Below are 15,461 nucleotides of genomic sequence, written 5' to 3'. Positions count from 1 at the left end.
ATATATATATATACATACATATATATATATGTACAATATAGGAAAGATCATCTAAATCCATAAGCAAAAGAACAATAAACAAATTTAAAAATGGGGGATATAAACTATAGCAAGTTGTGTTAACATAATGAATGTCAAAAAATTAATTTTGAGTAAAAAAAAGCATATCACAAAAGAATATAAACTGTGTGTGTGTATGTGTGTGTGTATGTGTGTGTGTGTGTGTGTGTGTGTGTGTGTATATATATATATATATATATATATATTTTAAAAGGTAAAACCTAATAATGTATAAAACCTAATAATGTATTTTTGGGGATTTATGTGTGTGTTGTTTGTGAGAGACAGAGAATACTTTTTTAAAACACCAAGAGAATGATTAACACAAACTTTCATAGTGCTATCTCTGAAGGTATGAGGTGAAAGCAGATAGATTTGAAAAGAGGTGTATAGATACTCCAAAGGAACAAGTTATTTCAGTTGCTTAAGCACAGTGGTATATTTATACCTATTCACTTAGTATTATCCTTTAAACTCTGTGTTCTTTTATCTATGTTCTGTGTTTTACATTAAAGACACAAATTAATGTATAATGAATGTGAATAAATAATTCATAGAGGAAGAAATAGAAGTACCATAAAATGTATAAAAAAGCAATTTACATCATTAATGACCATAGAGATACAAACTGAAATGCTTTATCTTTTCTAAAATTTTACAGTGGCAAAGACCCAAAAGATTGGTAAAGCCACATGTTGTTAAGAATGTGAGGAGAGCTGTGGTGCATGCCTGTAATCACAGCTGCTCAGGAGGCTGAGGCAGGAGAATTGTAAGTTCAAAGCGAGCCTGAGCAACTTAGTGAGACCCTATCTCAAAATAAAAATTTTAAAAGGGCTGGGAATGTGGCTCAGTGGTTAAGCAACCCTGGGTCCAATCCCTAATACCACACATATACGCACAAAAAGAATGTGAGGAGAGCCATACACAGTGGAGCATACCTGTAAAACCAGCAACTTGGAAATCTAAGGCAGGAGAATTTCAAGTTTGAGGCCAGTCTGGGCAATTTAGTGAGACACTGCCTCAAAATAAAAAATAAAAATATAAAGGGATGGTGATGTAGCTCAGTGGTATAATACCAAAACAAAAAAATGTTGGGCGATAAACACTCAAATACAACTTTGGGTAAAAGAAAATTTTAGAATAAATTGTCACAATTATTCTGAGAGACTACATTGTGTTGCTGTGTACCAGAGTACAATGAGTGGGGAAAGCTGTATTCTACCTTGTTTACATATTTTTTGTTGAAATATTATGAGCATATATTACACTTATAATAAAAATAAAGTTATTTTAAAGTATTAACAAATTTTCAAGTACATGTACATTTGTGTAAACAATCAAGCTATTGGTTTGTTCATTAATATTCAATTTTCTAAGCTTGAGTTTATAATGGTGTTATATTTAGTAAGTTAAAGGATATAATTTATGACATCTTAAAAGTTGAAAATGAAAATCTTTATTATTGAACAAAATTCCGTCTTTCCATCATTGAGTGAAATAATTTTCTTTATGTTAAAACAGAACTACCAAAGAAAATGAGGAGAGTGCATCAATCAATACCTCTCAGGTAATTTAGATGGAACAATTTATCTTTTTTATGTTCTTCACCACAATCATGATTTTGTGGCACATAATGAATTCTGTTCCTCCCTTATCCAGAAGAGTACTTGTTAATACTCTACTACATATAAATGACATTACGTCTCTTTGCTTGCCTTATCATCTTGTTCTTTCCTTCATTTATTCATTCATATATTCATTTATTTGTAAAAACAGATACATCTTAAGTACCTGCTTGTTTTCTAGGCATTATGTTGGATAAAAAGAATAAACCTTGAATAAAAAAAATCCCAAACATGTGTTAGGAACTTAGAATCTTTTGGGAAAGGCAGGCATTGACTAAATGATTGGGAGAATACAAGAAGGAATCTGACCAAGGAATCTGCAAAAGACCTTTTGAAGAACATAATGTTAAAGCCTGAGTCACAGACCCTTTGCAAGAATTTGGCAAAAACTGAACCATCCCTATAGAAAAGTTTTTGAATTTCATATTTTTTGATAGAATTCATGGACTCTAAACCCCATCCATATGGATACTATTGCCTTCATTAAGGATTCAGGCATGCCTTTTAAAAATACACAGATCATGGGGCTGGTGCTGGGGCTCAGTGGTAGAGCACTCGCCTAGCATGTGCGAGGCACTGGGTTCGATCCTCAGTACCACATAAAAATAAATAAAATAAAATATAGATATAAAAAGACCAGAGCTCTTGTTTTAAAAAAATGTAGAGGTCCACCTTACAGAACTTTTAATTATGAACAAATAACCCAGAAATGGACAAAGAGTTCCTTTTAAAGAAATATGCATTTCATATACATGCAATTTTTTAAAAAACATTTTCATTCTCCTAAGGAAAAGGAAAATCTGGCAAAGTTCATAGCTCTAGATCAAAAGATTATGGACCTTAGAGCTAGGGTTGTAGCTGTGTAGGTAAAGCATTTGTCTAGCATGTGTAAGGCACTGAATTCAATTCTCAACACTGCATATAAATGAATAAATAAAAAATAAAGGTCCATCAACAACTAAAAAAATTTAAAAAGATTGTGGACCCAAGTAGTCATTGCCATCCCAGTCAACATAAGAATATAGCTGTAGGGCTGGGATTGTGGCTCAGCGGTAGAGCACTTGCCTAGCACGGGCGGGACCTCAGCACTACATAAAAAATAAATAAATAAATAAATAAATAAGGCATTGTGTTAAAAAAATTGTTAAAAAAAAAAGAATATAGCTGTAGTTTAGCTAATTGGAAGATAAAGGGAAAAGTGCCCATCTCAGCAAAAACAAATCTCTATTTAGGGTCTCTCAAAACAGACTGGAATTATTTGAGCTCAATGTTTTACCTTACATGTTTACATGAAAAATGTTTTTCTCCCCCTCACCCCAGTGCTGGAGATGGAACTCAGGGCCTCAATATTTGCTAAGCTAATACTCTGCCTCTGAACTACATGCCCAGCCCAATTTTTAAAAATTTTTGCATATATAAACACTACCATTTTTCAAAGTGCTTTCACATCACTTTAGTTCATATGCAAATATTCATGTCATAAGGTATAACTATTCCTCAAAAAATTAAAAATGGAATTATAGTATGATCCAATAGTTCTTCTGGGTTTATACTCAAAAGTGAAGTTACAGCAGCTTATTCAAAGTAGACAAAAGGAGGAAGCAACTCAAGTCTCTTGATGATGAGTACATAAACAAAGTGTACTATTATACTTACAATGGAATATTATTCAGCCTTTAAAAGAAAGGAAATTCTGAGTAATGCTGCAAAATGAATGTAACTTGAAAACATTATACTAAGTGAAATAAGCCAATCACAAAAGAACAAATGCTATATATAATTCCACTTTATGAGGTACCTACTGCAGTCAAATTCTTAGAGACAGAAAGAGAAAGGAGTTACCATGGGAGGAAATGGGGAGTTATTATTTAATGGATAGAGAAGTTCAGTTTGGAAAGATGAAAAACATTCTAGAGAGAGATGATGATAATGAACATCATCACACAACAAAGCTAATTTACTTAATGCTGTGAACTGCATACTTGAAAATGGTAAAAATGGTAAATTTTAGGTTATTTTACCACAAGAAAAAAATAAGGATGATTAATGACATTTATATAAAATACAGTTTGATTTAGTAAATATACTGACATCACAAACTCATTCTAAAAGATGAATTCCTTTTATTATTATTTCTTAATAATCCAAATAAAATGTGCAGATGTTGCATCACAGGAGAATTGGGAGATGAAGCTCCAAACTTAAGTTCTTGTGTCCTTACAAAAGAAAATGCAAAGTCAGACTTGAAGAGCCAACCAATAGAATTTTATTATTTTACTATGAGTGAAAGTATAATAAGGCTCAAGCAGTGTGCATAGCTGGGGGTGGGGGTAGAGGAGTGGGAGTTCACCTCCAAGGAGAGAACAATAAAGGGCTGGAGTTGTAGCTCAGTGGTAGAGAGCTTGCCTCGCAAGCGTGAGGCACTGGGTTCAATCCTCAGCACCACATAAAAATAAAGATATTGTGTCTATCTACACCAAAAAAAAAGGAAGTGAATAATAAAGGAAACAATGCAGGTTCCAAGTTTATTACTGTTTGATGTTTGTCAGAAGAACTAGATACCACCTTCTGCAGTCTTTACCAATCAGATGTTTTATCTCCTCCTTCACCTCAGGCTGGGGAGTTTTTGACCCTGGATTGTTCTTTCCAGATCTGTCCTGGTGACCATCCTATTCAATACCAGTCAGTTCTATGTTAATGCGGGTTCTGGGGTCAATAATCAAGCAGACTTCATCTTAGTGCACCATGCTATTAATGAAATTTCCCTTCTGAAATAGATTGAGAAACATATGTCCATAAAACCTAACTTCACAATGACCTCAATATACCTGCCTGGAGTTATCCTTTTCTAGATATATTTCTTAATTGACTCCCTTTGTTTCTACCTGCTTATTCTCTGGGTTAGTACACCTGTTGTTCTTCTATAAGTTACTTGATTGTTCATTAAAGGCAATTTCAAAGAAACCCTGTGATCCTGCTATGCTATTGGTTTATATTTCACTACTCATTACTAGCTGCTACCTAACATTTTCCCCTCAAAGATTGGAGAACTTAAGTCATATAGGGGATTAGGGGCAATGAACTCAAATCATTAACTACTTCCTGATAATTAGGGGCATAAGCCTATAAGAGTGGCGACCACATTTGTTACAATTTATAAGTTCAATTAGTTCCCCTTTTTTATTAACAGGAAAATCAAGAGGATCTAGGCCTTTGGGAAGAGAAATTTGGAAGTTTTGTGGATGTCAAAGCTAATGGTAAATTGAAACTGGCTTAACTTCAAAATGGCTAAGTATCTATCTAAAAGTTCCGTGAGTTTTGGCACCTAAACAAGTGATTTCTGAAAGTGAACAGAAATCTCAAATTTGTGTCCTCTATCCTTCAGTAATGCATTGCAACAAAGAAATGGTAATTATATGCTTTTAGTGTGGAGGGTGTAAGAAAAGTACAGGCCCTGCAGAGGGGTCTAGCTTATCATGCTGCTGTACTGTCCAGTTGAACAAGCAGCTACAAATTCTGCATTCTATTTTTATGAGATTCAAGTAATGAGAAACCAAATTATAGAATGTATCAGCTTCAACATTCCAAGGCAGTTTTTAACTTTTTCAAGGTCTCCCCATCATTCACATAGGTGTCATGTGCCCATCTGTGACATTTATCACCAGGCTTAGTGATGGGGTTAGAGGAGGACATAGAGTCTATCTCTCAGGAGTTCCCTTTCAGATACATGGGCATTTGTGGTTAGAAAAATACTCATTTTTCTCCCTTCTCCCTGCCTGTAGAATAATAAACCTTCCCTAATTCTCTGAGAATCTTTGTTCTAGCTCTACATATCTACAGCGTGGTATAATGATCAGGGCTAACAGAATGCTCAAAATTTATATGAAGGATATGGTTCTGTCTCTCCTTTCTGTGACATCATAATCTTTTTTACTTTCTCTTTAGCATTCTTTTCCCCAAAAAAAATCCTATAAGTGATATGTAAAATAGTTTTAACTTAGGTATGAATTTAAGTAAATATTTTGTCTCCTACTAATTTACACTTTTATCTCTAAATTAATTGTTAAATAAAGGAGTGTTTGGTTAAAGGAAATTTATATATTATAGGTATATAAATTTATATGCAATATATTTTATTTTAAGAAAAATCTAAAACTTTATAACCTTGTTTTTTACAGGTAATAAAGGAATTTGTTTATAAATGAAGACACAGAGAGCTTTAGCACACAGCTAAGGCAACATAATAAGAGACCAGAGCTTTGTCTTATATATGCATTTTTTGTATCCCAACAATACCTGAATATAACATCTTACAGAGAGTCCTTACAGAGCATTTACTGATTTATCAGAGCAAGTTCAGGTCTTTCTACACCTGGTCTAGTTGTCTTGCTACACCGTTGTTAACTGAATCTCCTTAATTGATTGTCCTCTTGAGAAGCAAAACTCAGTTGGTATCCTGGGCTCTACAGGTCCTACCTCCGTTGGTTTGGATTTCTCCTTACATGGATTTGAACATCTCTATGGGATCCCACAACATGCAGAATCTCACCAACTTAAAAATACTGGGTATGTGAAAATAAGAATCCTTACAGGAGGTTCTGATTTATATTATTTGTAGAGTTTTAAGAACCTTCTTTGAGGGCTAGGGTTGTGTGGCTCAGTGGTAGAGCACTTGCCTAGTATGTGTGAGGCACTGGGTTCAATTCTTGGCATCAGATAAGTATACAAACTATAACATTGAACCTAACAATATAGAAGAAGTAAAAATTAGAAACTGCTGCAGTCTAAGTTGGGGAGAGATCTTTATCCCTAGGCTTTATGTTTACCTCACAAGGCCTTTTTGTAAAGCCCTGAGAGAATATACTGTGAAAAATCACTGATCTGAAAAACAACACTTACTTCTGAGGGGGATAGTGAGACAGAAAATGGCATTTCAAATAACCTCTGATTCCCTGGGGAAGGTCATTTCAGGTTAACACTAATAGACAATAACCAGAGGCATCAGACTAGGACAAAACCAAAGGGAAACAAGAGTCTAATCCAGATTTCAAGGATCAGATTTTGTTTATTTAACAGGCACAATGAGTCCATCAGAACCTGTGCTGCTCTCTTAATCTCCAGGATATGTAAATAATTCAAAAAGCAAATAACCCAATCAATAAATGGGCAAAGGAACTGAGCAGACACTTCATAAATACAAATGGTCAAAAAATATGAAGAGATGTTCAACATCTCTAGCAATTAGAAAAATGAAAATTAAAACTACACTGAGATTCTATCTCACTCCAGTCAGAATGGCAATTAGCAAGAATGCGAGCAACAACAAATGTTTGAGGATGCAGGGGAAAAGGTACATTCATACAATCCTGATGGGACTGCAAATTGGTGCAACCACTCTGGAAAGCAGTATGGAGATTCCTCAGAAAACTAGAAATGGAACCACCATTTGACCTGGTTATGCCATTCTTAGGTATATATCCAAAGGAGTTAAAATCAGTGTACTATAGTGACAGAACCATATCAATGCTTACAGCAACTTAATTTGCAATAGCTAAGCTATGAAGTCAACGTAGGTGCCTTTCAATAGATGAATGGGTAAAGAAAATGTGGTATAAATACACAATGGAATATTACTCAGCCATAAAAAGAATGACTTTATGACATTTGCTGGTGAATGGATGGACTTGGTGAAATAAGCCAGTCTTAAAAAACCAAAGGGTGCATGTTCTCTCTGATATGTGGATGCTAATATACAATGGGCAGGAGGGGGTGGAATAGAAGTTCAGTGGATTATACAAAGGGAAAGGAAAGGAAGAGAGGGGGAATAGGAATAGGAAAGACAATGAAATGAATCTAACATGACCTTCCTATATACAAATATGAATACATCACAGTCTCAACATCATGTCATCCACAAGACTGAGATCCTAATTAGAATAAGACATACTCCATGTGTGTATAAACATGTCAAAATAAAACTCTGCTATCATGTGTAATTAAAAAGAACAAATAACATTAAAAAATTGTGCTACTCTCATACTAACCTAATTCTGTGCCCCCACCCCGTCAGCTCTTGATCTTTCCCTGCCAGCTCTGTGGAAGTCTATTAAGAACACTATCCTTTTGTTTTAGCTACAGAAACTTAACTCACAAAATCTGTGAGTGGATGTGTATTGTGTGCTTCCTATTATGGAAGATTCACAAGTGATTATCCTTCTTTCACAAGAGATATTTAGAAAAGAGATCGGAAATATGGGCTTAGTTATGCCAGTTGTCACGGTAGGGGGTGCCAAAGGAATCAAAAGAGGGAGACAACATTTGTCCAGGTTGTGTCAGGAAACATTTTAGGGAAGTAGTGTTAAGTCTTAGAAGAGGCATAGGACCTAAGTGTTTGCATGGAGAGTGGAGAGTGGAGCTGTCCTATTCGTTATTTATACATTTGTAATGGTATTTGATGATAATCCTCATTTATGTTTTAGGGATGGAGATGCCTACCGTCTTTATAACCTGGATGTCTATGGATATAAAATACATGACAAAATGGGCATTTATGGCTCAGTGCCTTATCTCTTGGCCCACAAACTGGGCAGGACTATAGGCATTTTCTGGCTGAATGCCTCAGAAACACTAGTGGAGATCAATACACAACCTTCAGTAGAGGTAAGCTGTGGATCATGATTGTATGTCATACTTAGAGAAAAAATAAAACCACTGCTAGCTTTTCTTTTTTTCTTTTTGGTGGCAGTTTTTTGCCACCAGAAGCTTTGAGTGTAATCAGTGAAGGTCAGTACTATCTAAAGGAGTGGATTTACATACAATTGGTATCATAGTTTAGAGGAAATTTCTCAAATTTTTATTCCATTCCTTTTCCAGTATACATGGACACAGGTGGGCCCAGCTGCTGCTAAACAAAAGGTCATATCTCGAACTGATGTGTGCTGGATATCAGAGAGTGGAATCATTGATGTTTTTCTGCTGACAGGACCTACACCTTCTGATGTCTTTAAGCAGTACTCCTACCTTACAGGTTTGCATGTAGAGGTGCCATTTTATAGTTCCATTATGTTTCCCCTATCTCATGTATCATCACTGAAGGTTAATATTTATTGTACATTATGTAGGATCTATAAACAACTTACCTAAGCAATTTAAGTAGCAAGGTTTACCCTTCCCACCCTCATACCACTTAGCACAGTTAAAAATTATACTGAATCTAGAACTGTACACTCTAATCCCTAATACTCACCGTCTACTTTCCTTGGCACATTTAGTCCCTGGGTATTATCTAATTTATATAATTTACATAACCAATATTCCAACCTGAACTTTTCCATGCTTTTTTTTTTCCATTTAAATATACCACTAAAATGCTGGGCATGTTCGCTAACACCTATAATCACAGAAACTTAATAGGCCTGAGGCAGGGTTGAAAGTTCAAGGTCAAACCAGGCATGGTGGCTCACACTTGTAATCCCAAGTGCAGGAGGCTGAAGCAGGAGGATCAAGAGTTCAAAACAAAACTCAAAGCCCTAAGTAACTCAGTGAGATCCTGTCTCAAAATAAAATACAAAAAAGGCCTGGGGATGTAGCACTAGTGGTTAGGTACTCCTGGGATCACTCACTGGTACAAAAAAGAAAGAAAGTTCAAGGTCAATCTCAGCAATTCAGCAAGGCCTTAAGTAACTCAAAAGAAAAATAAAAATGGCCAGAATGTTGCTCAGTAGTAAAGCTCCCCTGGATTTGATTCCCAGTGCCAAAAAAACAAAAACAAACAAACAAAAAAAAAAACCCACACCCACTAGTTTGAGCAATAAAGCATTTTATCTTTAAAAGACTACAAACTTGGGCTGGGAATATAATTTAGTGATGCAGCACTTGTCTGGCATGCACAACACCCTGAGTTCATTCCCCAGTACCACAAAAAGAAAGGAAAACCTATCAGCTTCCCTCTGATATCAGAAACAAGATAGGCTTCCCACTTTCACTACTCCTCCTTGGGAAGCTGAGGCAAGAAAATCATAAGTTCAAGATAAACCTGAACAATTTAGTGAGACCCTGTTTCAAAAGAAAATCAGCTGGGCTGAGTATATTGTTCACTGGTAGAGCACCCCTGGGTTCAATCCCCAGTACTGCAAAATAATAATAATTATTGTTGTTATTATGCTGGGTTTTAGATGTGGACCCTTTCAATCTTGAGAATTTTGTTGTTTAGTTCAGGAATACAACCTATGTTATTCCTTTTATAATTTCTTCCTCTCCTTTTTCCCTTTCTCCTTTACAGATTTTTTTATCTCCTTTCCCTTTTTTTGCCTATTTTCTGAGCAATTTTCACAATTTTGCCTTTCAGACCTTCCATTTATTCTATCCTATTTCTAATGTCAAAGAGTACTTTCTTATTCTCTAATTTTTTACTTGTTAATAACACCTCATGCTTGGTTTATGCTATTATATTTGTGTATTATGGGTGCAAATTCTTTTTTCATCTCCAGAAATACTAATGATAATGTTTTGATGATTGTTACTTTGGTTGCTTGCATTGTCACTGTTTTCTCAGAGGTACTTTTATTCTATTTCTTTACTTGGGCCTCTGAATCTAATTTTAGAGATTTTCCTCAAATGTGGTTCAGCCTGGGGCTGGGATTGTAGCTCAGTGGTAGAGTGCTTGCCTAGCACATGCGAGGCCCTGGGTTTGATCCTCAGCACCACATAAAAATAAATAAACAAAGGCATAAAAAATTTTTTTAAAAAATGTGGTTCAGCCTGGAAGTTCTGTGTGCCTGAATGATCTTATAGTCCTGTATAGGGGTGGGAGTTGGAATATTCTTCTGTCTTCTTGTATACTAGGGACAGGGTCGAGCTTTCTTCTTCATCTGTATGCTTCCCTCAAGCACTCAGGTGAGAGCTTCCCTGGCTGTGCTCAGCAGTTACCATCCTTCCCCTGCCCTCTTCTTTCCGTTTTGTTTTGTTTTGTTTTGTTGAAGTTACTCTTTCACCATTCTGTTTTTATGGCTTTATTCATTTTTTATTTTCTTTACCTTGATTTTAGTAAGACTTTGGGAGAGGAACAAGGTAAATCCAAGTGGTTGACCAAATGTCCTCCATAGTATAAGTAAATGTTTTGACAATAATGTCTTGACAGTTCTTCCTTACTTCTATTTCCCTTTAAGTCAGATTCAACAGTGCTCCCTGACATCAGTTTTTAAAATAAAGATCAGGAAGGTTACATTTTGCCAAATTTTTATGACTCCTATAAAAGAAGATTCAGAATTGCTAACCTGAACTAAAGGACCCTATACAAACTGATCCTCTCCAGTTTCATCCTTTACTTATCTCCCTTATACTGTAACACTCTGAAATATTTATTTTTTTCCTAAGCCTGTCATGTGCATATCTGCCTCTGTGTCTCTTCTGTTCCCTATGCCCGTATGCTCTATCTGTTTTTCCCTATAGGGTATACTTATGTTTATTCATAAGAATCCAAACCAGTATTACCTGTTCTCTGAAGCCTCTCAAGACCCCACACTTAACTCAAGGAAGAATTCATTGGTTTCCCAATAATTGGTCCCAAAGCACTAGGCTGATACCTTTAACATAGCAGTTATACCTCAATTCAAAGCAGTTTATTTATATGCTTGCTTATCACCCTAATTGCTACTTCCTTGAAAGCAAGAGCTATGCTTTCTTCTCCTTGATATTCTATGTACGTACAAGCTCAGTGCTTACTAGTACCCATTGGGAAAATGCTCACCAAATGATGATCATTGTTATGGTAGTTGACTCAGTTCTCATTTTTGTCTTTAGGTACACAAGCCATGCCCCCTTTGTTCTCCTTGGGGTATCACCAGTGCCGCTGGAACTATGAAGATGAGCAAGATGTAAAGGCAGTGGATGCAGGATTTGATGAACATGATATTCCTTATGATGTCATATGGCTGGACATAGAGCACACTGAGGGCAAGAGGTACTTCACCTGGGATAAAAAAAGATTTGCAAACCCCGAAAGGATGCAAGAGCTGCTCGGGAGCAAAAAACGTAAGGTAGAACAAGCCAACATTTTTAAACTTTTCATTACAAAGCTTTTAAAATTATTTGAAGTTCGTGTTGGTACATTAGTGGAAGAAAACCATTTAATAAAAAAAAATAGTCCATGAAAATGGTACTTTCAAATGTAATTATAATTGTGATAACAGAAATCGAATGGTGAAAAGGTATTAACTCCATCCATCCCTTCCTTAGTTGTTTATGTCTACAGAATGATGAAGAGGCCTAGCATTTTCAGTTCTCTTTTTTTAGCTACCCTGTAGTAACATGATGGATTCCCAACCATACCAAACTTTTGTTCTAGTATGAAATTTGATAATACTGTACACATGTACTAAGGATGTATGAGAAAGTTCATCACAAAATGAGGCCTTCTGGGGAGAATAGGGTCAGCTCCCAAGATGATTTAAAAATGACCATAGATTGCTGAGAAAGGAGACTGGCTCTTAGGTGGCTAGAGGGTGGCGCTAGAGTGCACTCACTCTCCAGGGTAAGGATTGTTACCTATGGGCTAGGGCTTGCATTGCATGGTTTGAACCTTCTATTGGCACCAAATGAGGGAGCACCAGGACTTCCTGTCAGCTTACCCAGATGTGGGCAGAAAGGTAAGAGGGAATGGTGGGGCTTGAAAATCCTGAACAGCCAAATATAAAAAATGGAGTCAGATTCTTTATTATTCTTTTTTTCTTCAGGCTTCCCTGGTGGACTCTGTAAGTCTGGCCAAGGAAAGAAATGATAAAAAATGGAGAAGAGGAGGAATCATCAGAAAGTGTAGAGTGCTTCTTTCCTGTATGGACGTGGCAGTGATTATTCTAATAAGAGAGTGAGGGAGAAAAGAAAATGGAGAGAGGAGAAGGGGGTGAACCCCATATACATTATATAAATAGATACAATCCCTCTCCTTGTTTTTTTTCATAAAAATAATTTTATTTCCATCAATATGTGTACATGTAGTAGTATAACATGTAGTATAACATCTATGTTTACTTGGTTAATTTTTTTATTTATATATGACAGCAGAATGCATTGGCAGATGTCTGACCCGCCAGGGAGTGTAAACCGGGCCTACTGAGCGTAGGTCCTACAAGGGCTTGTGTGGGTGGTTTCCTTAGTATTAAAGTTGCCTTTTCAACCCATTCCTTTGATCCTCAAACTTCTCACAGGTCTCTAGAATCAATCTTGTTAACTCTAAAACAGCATCATTTGTTAAGTACTTACTATAAGGTAGACGGTGTAATAAAATATATTATAATAGTCTTATTACCCCATTATTTGGATAAAGAAGCTGAGACTTAGAGTGATTTGGTAATTTTCACACGGTGAATAAGTAGCATAGCAAGAATCAACACTGGTCTGCTTGGCTCTAGAAATTTCTGTCCTTGTGGAAATTTCTGTGGTTGTTTTTTGAGGCCTCTGAACATTCAAGAGGTTGTGCTAGTACTGAAGGGAATGCAGAGATGAACTCCTCAGGGTCTTCCAGCAAGTGGGGGAAAGGCAAGTATGCAGTAACCACAATACAGGGCAGTAACATGAGAGCCAAAGAAAGTTTGGAGTGGGAATGGGCCAAGAGAGGGAAGATTTTAACCTACTGGAGAACTCAAGTCAGGAGTTTGTGTCACAGGTATATTGTAGGGTACCCCTGAAGGATGAGTCTCTAATTAGTGGAAAAGAGGGAAGGAAGAAGGCAATGTAATTAGAGGATGGAGCATTGATGGATGTTTGAAAGCTAAACAGAGGCTGTTTTGAAAGAGCAAAGCATGTGAAGCTTTGAATAGTAGGGAATCTGTCCAGAAAGATTGGGCCTTATTATAGGCTTCTTTGGATACATTTGGAAATATTAAAAGCTTCTTAAAAGGTGGTTAATAGCCAGAATTTATAAGAAACTCCTACATCTTAACAACAACAGCAAAAATTTTTAAATGGGTAATCTTCATACATTTCTCCAAAGAAAACAGACAAATTGCCAACAAGCTACAAAAAGATGCTCGACATCACTAATCATTAGAAAGTGCAAATCAAAACTTTTATTTGTGAAATACCATTTAACATCATTAGGAGGGGTACTATTTAAGAAGTAGTAAGTAAGTATTGGTGAAGATGTAGAGAAATTGGAACACTTGTGTACTGTTGACAGGAATGTAAAATGGTACATTTGCTTTGGAAAACAATATGGCAGTTCTTTAAAAAAATTAAAAATAGAATCAACATATAATCCAGCAATCCCCATTTCTGGATATATGCCCAAAAGAACTTACTTAAAGCAGTAACTCAAACAGATATTTGTACACCTATATTCATAGCAGCATTGGTATTGGTTTTGATTGGCCTGGTTTTGATATCAGTTTTAATTTTTCTGAGCACACAGAAGACTATAGAGTTTTACTGATGTATGAAATATTTCATGATGATGTAATTGTTTCAAAATAAAATTTTACCCTAAAACTATGGTGAAGACATATAAATGAATATTAAGTCTAACCATAAAACTTGATGATATCTTCAAACCTTTATGTCCTGACAGCTTGTGGTCATCAGTGACCCCCACATCAAGATTGATCCTGACTACTCAGTTTACACTAAGGCCAAAGAACAGGGCTTTTTTGTGAGAAATCGTGAAGGGAGTGACTTTGAAGGAGTATGCTGGCCTGGTATGATATTGCTTTATATACTTACTATTTCCAATTATTTAGTACCAATTAATGAAGGTTACATGGCTGTTGTTCTCGTTTCTAGTAAGTATCTACTCTTCTACTTACATCTTAGGCACCTTCAAGGAAAGAAAGTATTGCCTTCTTTGTATCTTTCATAACATCTGTGTGTTAGTCAGCTTTCTCCCTATGTGACAAAATACCTGAAGAAATTAATTTGAAGGGAAAAATATTTATATTAGCTCACAGTTTCAGATGTTTCTGTCCAGAATCATTTGGCCCCATGGCTTTTGGGCCTGTGCCAAGACAGTATATCATAGTGGTATATCATAATGGAAGCATATGGCAGAGGAGAGCTGCACACTTCACAGAGAACAGAAAGCAAGAGAGAAAAAGGAGACAGAGTCCCATTATACTTTTCTAGGACACAGCTCCAATGACCTAATTCCTCCAACCAGGTCCCACCTCCTAAAGTTTCAACCATCTCTCAGCTGGAGACCAAGCCTTCAACACATGAGCTTTTGGTGACATGTAAGATCTAAACTATAACAACCTGGTACCATTGGAAATATATGTTTGGATATATTTATTAATCAGTAATTGAATGAATGTAACAAACAAATAAGCAAACCTCAGTGGCATGCATATTTCTTTAAACAAATAGAGATAAGAAGTAGAGGAATCATAGCACATGCCTATAATCCAATTTGGGAGATTGAGGCAGGAGGATTTCAAGTTTGAGGCCAATCTCAGCAACTTAGCAAGACCCTGAATCAAAATAAATGTTTTAAAGGACTGGGAGTATAGCTCCATGGTAGAGTGTTGCCTAGCATGTGTGAGGTTTTGGATTCAATCCCCAGTAACAAAAAAGAGGGAGAGAGGGAGGGAGGGAAAGAGAAAGAGAGAATGAATGAGAAAAGGGAAGGAAAGAGGAAAAGAAAAAAGGCATCCTGCAGGTTCTCTCCTGTGATTGTTCTTTGCTCTTTTAACCCGGCTAGTGATGTGGCTTGGTAGTTAAGCACCCCTGGGTTTAATCCTCAGTCTTAAAAAAAGAAGAAGAAGAAGAAGAGGAGGAGGAGGAGGAGGA

The 15,461-nt window shown here is 36.2% G+C and overlaps 1 protein-coding gene across 7 annotated transcripts in view; it reads left to right on the top strand.

The window, feature by feature from the left end:
• Window positions 1-15,461, top strand: part of Ganc (glucosidase alpha, neutral C) — a 76,968-nt gene that overhangs the window by 34,961 nt on the left and 26,546 nt on the right. For all 7 annotated transcript variants that reach the window (XR_007343967.1, XR_007343968.1, XM_048793745.1 and 4 more), the window contains exons 7-13: window positions 1,582-1,627; window positions 4,876-4,942; window positions 6,155-6,251; window positions 8,165-8,345; window positions 8,559-8,712; window positions 11,487-11,722; window positions 14,248-14,374. Coding sequence is in view for 5 of the 7 variants with exons in the window: in XM_048793745.1 (XP_048649702.1) it covers window positions 1,582-1,627; window positions 4,876-4,942; window positions 6,155-6,251; window positions 8,165-8,345; window positions 8,559-8,712; window positions 11,487-11,722; window positions 14,248-14,374 (908 nt within the window). In the remaining 2 variants the exon portion in view is untranslated. The remainder of the gene's footprint in view (window positions 1-1,581; window positions 1,628-4,875; window positions 4,943-6,154; window positions 6,252-8,164; window positions 8,346-8,558; window positions 8,713-11,486; window positions 11,723-14,247; window positions 14,375-15,461) is intronic.

The sequence above is a fragment of the Marmota marmota genome, unplaced genomic scaffold, assembly GCF_001458135.2.
Source record: "Marmota marmota marmota unplaced genomic scaffold, marMar, whole genome shotgun sequence".
Classification (NCBI taxonomy): Eukaryota; Metazoa; Chordata; class Mammalia; order Rodentia; family Sciuridae; genus Marmota; species Marmota marmota.
The sequence above is the reverse complement of the archived record's forward strand: the minus strand, read 5'-3'. Positions and strand labels throughout refer to the sequence as shown.